The sequence below is a fragment of the Oryctolagus cuniculus genome, chromosome 18, assembly GCF_051225735.1.
Source record: "Oryctolagus cuniculus isolate XC-2025 breed Fujian yellow rabbit chromosome 18, ASM5122573v1, whole genome shotgun sequence".
Taxonomy (NCBI): Eukaryota; Metazoa; Chordata; class Mammalia; order Lagomorpha; family Leporidae; genus Oryctolagus; species Oryctolagus cuniculus.
Window position 1 is genome coordinate 78,009,772 of NC_142884.1, and position 7,679 is coordinate 78,017,450.

Consider the following 7,679-nt stretch of genomic DNA (forward strand, 5'->3'; position numbering starts at 1 on the left):
CCTTCACAGCACAGCACACGTATGTGTGCACACCTTCGTCACACAGCGCACGTGTGTGCGCACACCTTCGTCACACAGCGCACACAGCTTCATCACACGCAGCACTCCCGCACACGCGTGCACCGCCTTCACCGCACGCAGCGCTCCCGCGGGCCCGGCCCCCGCCCCGGTTCCGGCGCCCGCACTCCGTCCCTTCCCGGACCGGGAGAAGGCGGGAGCGAGGCCGGCGCGCGCGCGCCCGCCCGGCCCCGGGGCCCGGCCGCGAGGCCGGCGCGCACGCACCTTGTGGCAGGCCGGGCAGGCGGGCGCGCTCTTGCCGCCGCCGCCGCCGCCGCTCAGGCTGCTCTGGATCTGCGTGAGCTCCTGGCGCAGCACCTGCTTCTGGTGGAAGCTGAAGGCCGGGTGGTTGGAGGCCATGGTGAAGAGCAGCAGGAACTCATCGCCCGTGCGGCCCTCGTTGAGCTGCAGCCCGTAGTTGTGGATGATGGAGTCGATGTGCGTGAGCGTGCGGTACAGCACGCCCGCCGCCTCGCGCTGCTCCGAGCCCAGCAGCGCCAGCGACACCAGCAGCTTGCTGCGCACCACCTCGTCCGTCAGGTTGGTGAGGCTGCCCAGGTCGGCCGGGTTGTTGGCCTTGATCTCCGAGTCCCGCAGCGAGTGGTAGTCCTTGCGCGCCAGGTCCTCGAGGCACGAGCCCAGGAAGCGCAGCTCGAGCGGGATGCACAGGTCCAGCAGGCCGCACAGGAACTCCACGCGCTGCGGCGACGGCAGCTCCGAGAACCAGCGGTACACGCCGTCCCTCTGCAGCGGGCAGCGCTTCTCCACCATGCTGCCGCCCGCGCCGCGCCGGGGCCCGGGGGCCGCGCGGGGGCGGCCGGCGGGCGCGCCGGGGCCCGGCGGCGGCGAGGCCGCGTGGGCGCCGCCCGCCAGGGGCCGCGGGCGGCCGGGCGCGCGCGGGGCGGCCGGGGGCGGCGAGCGGCCTCGGGGCCCCCGCTCACGAGGAGGCGCCTTCGCCGCGCCCGTCCCCAGCGGCGGCCGGTGCGCGGCGGCGGCGGCGGCTGCCGCTCGTCGTCGTCGTCGTCGTCGTCGCCCGGGAGGCGGCCGCCCCCATCTCCCCCCGCGCCGCAGGGTCTGTCACTGCGGGCCGCCCCCCGACGGAGCCGCCCCGGCCATGCCGCCGCCCAGGCCGGCCGTTAGCCGCGGGCCGCCTCAGGAGCGCCGGGAGCGGCCGCCTCAGGGGCGCCGGGAGCGGCCGTGGAGGGACACGCGGCGGCGCGGCGGCGCGGAGGGATCCGCCGGGACTCGCCCTCGGCCTGCCGCTCGACGCTGGCCGCGCGCGCGCGGACGGATCCGGGCCCCGAGCGCGGCCGCCGGCGCCGTCCGAGGAGCGGAGGGATCGCCGCGCTCGCGGTGACGGGAGGCCGGGACCAGCACGAGTGGGCGGGGTGGCGGCCTCTCGCGACAGCCCGGGCCGGCCGGGCCCGCCCCCGCCGCTGATTGGCCCGGGCCGCCCGTCCTCGGCCCGGGATGGTGCCGGCTGGCCGAGGCGATTCGCTCGCGCCGCGGCCACGCCCCCGCGGGGGGCTGTCGATCACGTTGGGGCCGCCCCCTCCCGCCCCTCGGCGGCCGGCGGGACGCGATTGGTCGGCGCGGGCCGGCGAGGCGCAAAACCCGGGGTGGATTTCGGGCCGCTTTTGTTCCCGCAGATGTGCGTGGAGCGTTGTTTTTGACATGGAAGCCGGGCGCTCGGCCGGCCGGCCTGCCTGGCTCCGCGTCCCGGGCGCCGCCGCGGGGCGGGAGCGGCCGTCTCCGAGGAGCCGCCGGAGCGGGCCCCGGCCCCCGCATCCCGGGCCCGGCCCGGCCCCCGCCGCGCTGTGTGACCTTGGGCAAGTCCCGCGGCCTCTCTGAGCCGCGGGCGCCTCCCCGGGGAGGCTCGGGTGACCACCGCGGCCTCGGGGGCCTGTGAGCGGGCGCTGAGCTCACAGAGGCCCGGCGGCACGGAGCAGGCCCGGCGGCGGCGCCCGGACGCCCCTGGCTCGGCTCGGGAGCCGCCTGAGGGCGCTGGGCCCGGCGGGCGCGGGCCGGGGTCTGCTCCGTCGTAGCCTTCGGCGCTGACCGGCCGGCCGTGCAGCCTTCCGCCTGCTGCGGGGCGCGCGCCGCGGACGGCGGCCGAGGGGAAGGCTGTGCGCCTGGGGGGGAGGGGGGACAGCCGCGCCGGGGGAGGGGCGAGCGTGCTGCCACCCACCCGCGCCCCGTCCCCGCGCCCCCCGGCGCCCTCGGGCCGGGCCAAGGTCAGGGCGGCCTCCTCCGGTGCAGACTGATCATGGCTGATCGATCTCTGAAGACGCTCCTCCCCCCGGGACCCTCCCTTCTCCCGGGTGACCAGGAAAGTGGCCGCGGCCCAGGCAGCGCGCAGTCAGCGGGGGCGGCCGCTTCTGCCTCCCCCCGGACGGTGAGCGCCTCTGCCGGGTCTGGCACCACCTGGCTGTGGAGTCCGCTTCCAGCTCGCCCAGCCCCGTGACCTTGGCCGCTCCGCCAGCCCGCCGAGCCTCGGTCTCCTCGTCCGTGCGAGCTGGCAGCGAAGGTCACCTCGGCGCTGGCCGGGCCGCCCCCGCAGCTCCCGGCCGCCTTCCTGGCACTGCTGTTTGCTAGTTAATGTCCGTTCTGGACTGAACAGCTTGGCCCGGACGTCCACGTCCCCCTGGCCCCTGGGAAGGTGCCCTCACCTGGAGCTAGGGTCTCTGTGGGTGTGGTCCAGGTACGCAGTCAGGATCCGCCCGCAGTCCAAGGAGATGGAGAATCCCAGAGACTGTAGAGAGGTGGCGTCCACCGGGGCAGAGATGGGTCCAGGGGCAGCGCCCGGGGCCAGGCAGGAAGAAGCCCGCAGAGGGAGCGCAGCCCCAGACCTGGGCGGGAGTAACTCCCTGTGGTTCACAGCACACACACACACACACACTCCGTGTGGTTTGCAGCCACAGGAAACCAATACAATGCCATTTCCCCCTAAACCGGATGCCAAGGTCTGGAGGCCTCGGCCAGGGAGACCCAGCTCCCGACTTGAAGGGGCTGACAGCCTGGGCGCCCCACCTGCATGGGGGGAGAGGAAGGCAGAGGCTTCCCAGGCTGCCCAGGGCTCTGGCATCCCGGCCAGCACCTGCCCTGCTCGCAGGGCCGTTCCCTGTCTGCTCTGGCCCAGGGGGACCCGGCTCCAGCTCTCCTCCTGGAGGCGCAGCCGCTGAGGGACCCCAGCCCCAGACCTTGTCCCGGAGGGGTTGGAGGATCCTGGGCAAAGCCCCCCAGGGGGTTGGGCCTCCACGGCGTCGGTGCTGTGGGGAGGCGCCCTGGGAGGTGGGACCAGGATTCTGTCTGCATTTCTGTCCCTGCGGATTGCTCCCCTCTGTGGGGGGCTGGGGAGGAGACAGCGCTGTCCCTCCCGCAGGGCTGCAGGGGGGGCACAGACTCTGAGACGGAGAGAGAGGCTCAGATTTCACCACAAATTCCCCCGATTTCGCAATGAAGCCACAACATGCCTGGGGTGCTGCCTGTCTCTGAACCAGTGACAATCGAACGGGACCTTGGTGGGCGGCGGCCAGGGAAACACTGGGACCCAGTGCAGCACCCTCTGTCCCCCCAACACACGCCATTGTCCTGCTGTCTGCTGTCCCTGAAGGGCGGCCAGAGGCCACTTGTGGTTAACACAATGAAGACAGAATTAGGGGCCAGCACTGTGATGTAGTGGATAAAGCCACCACCTGCAGTACCGGCCTCCCATACAGGCTCCGGTTCGAGTCCTAGCTGCTCCACTTCCAATCCAGCTCCCTGCTGTGGCCTGGGAAAGCAGTAGAAGATGGCCCAAATCCTTGGGCCCCTGCACCCACATGGGAGACCTGGAAGAAGCTCCTGGCTCCTGGCTTTGGATCGGTGCAGCTCCAGCCGTTGCGGCCATTTGGGGAGTGAGCCAGTGGATGGAAGACCTCTCTCTGTCTCTCCCTCTCTCTGTCTGTAACTCTGCCTCTCAAATAAAGGCAGGTGTGGTCCTCAGTGTGACACTGAGTTTCATCTTTCCCTGGGGCTCTCCTGAGGTTGAGAAGGTGCCGGGCCCCCAGCGCCCCTAATGTGGAGGCCATCATGATAGTGGGCCCCTAGACTTCTGGGGTCTTGAAAGCCCTTGGTGACCACACAGCCTGCCACCGCACCCTTTCACAGATGCGAGTCGGTCACGGCGTCACCCCGGCCGCGCTCGGTGGGCAGATTCTGACCTAAGTCAGCTGCCCACAGACTGTGCCCGTCCCAGGGAGAAATTACAGGTGCCACCCATTGTTTACCCCCAGTGGGGACGGGCTGCATGCCTGTCCTGCCTGGCCGTGGCCGCCCACAAAGGCCATCTGTGGCCATGGAGGGGCCGGCCCTGCTTTGTGCCTGGAGACGCAGGACGTCTGTGGCATTGGCTTAGATGCGGTATTTCCCCAGTGGGAACTCCCCAGCCTCCGTTTAAACTGAAAAAGGCCAGGCCTGGCTTCAGAAACCGAGACTGGGAGCCTGGGACCTGCCCGTTGCCGGCCACCCTATGACAGCACCGCGCACTGTATCTGGCCACCCTATGAGGGCACCACATAGCAGCATCGAACCCTGAGTGCGGCTCTGGCTCTCAGGCCTCCAAGGGGCTCCTCTGCATTGAGTGACAGCAGCCACAATAAACAGGGTGTTTTTTTTTTTTTTTTAATTAAAATATGTTTACTTGCGAGACACAGAGACGGGCAGGAAGAGAGCTCCCTCCCTCTGGTTCACTCCCCAAATGCCTGCACTGTGCAGGCCTGTGTTGAGGTCAGAGCCGGGAGTTGGGAACACACAGGCCGGATCTCCCAGGTGGGTGGCAGGGGCACGACTCTTTGAGCCGTCACCACTGCTTCCTAGAGTTGGCATTAGGAGGAATCAGGAAATCTGATGTGTGACGTGGGTATCTTTTTTTTTTTAAGTTTTATTTATTCATTTGAAAGGTGGAGAGACAGATTCTTCATCTGCTGGCTCACTCCCCAAATGGCTGCAACGGCCAGAGCTGGGCCAGGCCAGAGCCAGGAGCCAGGCGCTCCATCCTGGTCTCCCACGTGGGTGGCCAGGGCCCAGGTACTTGGGCACCTGCTGCTTTCCCAGGCGCATCAGCAGGGAGCTGGGTGGAAAGCAGAGTGTCCGGGGCTTGAACCGCACTCCACTGCGGGATGCCGGTGCCACAAGAGGCAGCTTAACCTGCCGTGCCGCGCGCGGTGCCGGCCCCAGGGCGCTGCGTCCTACCTGCTTGGCCAAAGGCTGCCCGGGCACTCAGGGCTCCCGGGACTCGCTGTGCATCCACCACACAACAAGCGCTCTCCCTGTCTCGCGGAGGGAGCTGAGGCTTGCCAAGGACGGGCCCTGATCCGAGGTGCAGCCAGCGGCTCCAGGTGCTGCTGGTGCATTTGTGCCGTGGGTTTGTTTGCTTCTGCGCTCTGTTCCTCACCCGCTGCAGCGGCCCGGGGGCCGGCGATTCACTGCTGCTCTCGGTGTCGCCCGTTTTTATGTTGTAATACCGAGATTCTCAAACGTACCGCAGGATGGAAAGAGCAGTGCGCCGGCGTCGCGGCTCACTAGGCTAATCCTCCGCCTAGCGGCGCCGGCACACCGGGTTCTAGTCCCGGTCGGGGCGCCGGATTCTGTCCCGGTTGCCCCTCTTCCAGGCCAGCTCTCTGCTGTGGCCAGGGAGTGCAGTGGAGGATGGCCCAGGTGCTTGGGCCCTGCACCCCATGGGAGACCAGGAAAAGCACCTGGCTCCTGGCTCCTGCCATCGGATCAGCGTGGTGCGCCGGCCGCGGCAGCCATTGGAGGGTGAACCAACGGCAAAAAGGAAGACCTTTCTCTCTGTCTCTCTCTCTCACTGTCCACTCTGCCTGTCAAAAAATAAAAAAAAAAAAAAGAGCAGTGCGGGGATTCTCCCCCCACTGCCCCGCTGGCTTCAGCACAGGCCCGTGACCGAGCCCATTCCTCAGCTCCCTCCCACCCCAGAACACACACAGCTTCCTTTTTTTATTATTTATTTATTTTTTTTTTGACAGGCAGAGTGGACAGTGAGAGAGAGAGACAGAGAGAAAGATCTTCCTTTGCCGTTGGTTCACCCTCCAATGGCCGCCGCGGCCGGCACACTACGGCCGGCGCACCGCGCTGATCCGATGGCAGGAGCCAGGAGCCAGGTACTTTTCCTGGTCTCCCATGGGGTGCAGGGCCCAAGCACCTGGGCCATCCTCCACTGCACTCCCGGGCCACAGCAGAGAGCCGGCCTGGAAGAGGGGCAACCGGGACAGAATCCGGTGTGCCGGCGCCGCTAGGCGGAGGATTAGCTTAGTGAGCCGCGGCGCCAGCCCACAGCTTCCTTTTTTAAGGTTTCTTTATTTGAAAGGCAGAATGAGAGATCTTCTATCTGCTGGTTTGCTCTCTAAATGGTTGCAACCACAGGGACTGACCCAGGCTGAAGCCAGGAGCCTGGGATCCTCCCCGGCCTCCCACGTGGGAGCAGGACCCCAGGCACTGGGGCCACCCTCCGCTGCTTTCCCAGGCCATTGGCAGGGATTGGAAGTGGAGCAGCCGGGTCTCACATTGGCGCCCATATGGGATCCCGGCACTGCAGGCCGTGGCTTAACCCGCTGTGCCGCAACACAAGCTCTTACCCATTTTCTTTGTATTTCCAAGCAGATAAATTGGGGATATAAATATGTACACACGGGGCCCGCGTTTGGATGCAGGTGATCTCGGCATCCTATATAGGTGCCAGTTTAAGCCCCTGCTGCTCCACTTCCAGTCCAGCCCCCACCCCCACCCCGCTAATGGCCTGGGAAAGCAGCAAAGGGTGGCCCTAGTGCTGGGGCCCTGCACCCAGGCAGAAGACCCAGAAGAAGCTGCTGGCTCCTGGTTTCAGCCTGGACCAGCCCCGGCCAATGGCCGTTTAGGGAGTGAACAAGCGGATGGAAGATCTCTCTCTCTCTCTCTCTCTCTCTCTCTCTCTCTCTCTCTCTCTCTGCCTTTCAAATAAATAACAACATATTTAAAGGAAAAAAATACAAAATGACATCCTACAGGGTTCAGTGGCCCTGCTGGACTGGGGATGCTGTTACAGTTTAGCACATCTGCGATCACTCACAGCAGAGGTTTGGCCAAGTGATTTTCCTTGTCAGCAACTCCGCTCGCTCGGAATCAGGGCTCCGAAGGCAGCGCAGACTCCGGCTGTTTGCAGCGCTGTGGTTCCTCCAGAGGCCCTGGCTGTCGGGTGCCCGGCTTCCTCCCGAGCTGAGGGAGTTTCAGAGGCAGCCCATCCCTGCCGCGCTGGCCTTTGCTGCTGCCGGCCGGGCCTGGAGTTCAGAGAAGAGTCCGGAAGGCTGTGGAACGGTGACGCTTCCCGGCGCTGTCCATCCCTGTTCTGTTTGAAGCGAAGTCTGGAGCCGCGAGATGGCCAGCCCCAGTGCGGGGGAGTCGGGCGCTGCAGAGGCCGGTGAGGGGACGCGCGGTGGGGGTGAGGACCCGTGGTTCTCCAGTCACCGGACGTGGCAGCGCTGGCCCTCCCGAGGGCTTGTCCCCGGAGCGAATTCGTCCTGTGAGAGTGCGATCATTTGGAAAAACACAGGGAACGCCCTCCAGACGGTGCCCACGGCCTGGTGCGA

General features: G+C 66.7%; 1 protein-coding gene across 5 annotated transcripts in view; it reads right to left on the minus strand.

Annotated features, from left to right (window-relative positions):
* ZCCHC14 (zinc finger CCHC-type containing 14) overlaps window positions 1-2,684 on the minus strand; it is a 71,369-nt gene extending 68,685 nt beyond the window's left edge. For 2 of the 5 annotated variants that reach the window (XR_016224642.1, XM_051840308.3), the window contains exon 1: window positions 283-2,683. Coding sequence is in view for 4 of the 5 variants with exons in the window: in XM_051840308.3 (XP_051696268.3) it covers window positions 283-828 (546 nt within the window). In the remaining variant the exon portion in view is untranslated. Of the gene's footprint in view, window positions 1-282 lie in introns of all 5 variants that reach the window. The other 3 variants (XM_089319045.1, XM_051840310.3, XM_051840309.3) reach the window with 3 other exon arrangements.
* Between the last annotated feature and the right edge of the window lie 4,995 nt (window positions 2,685-7,679).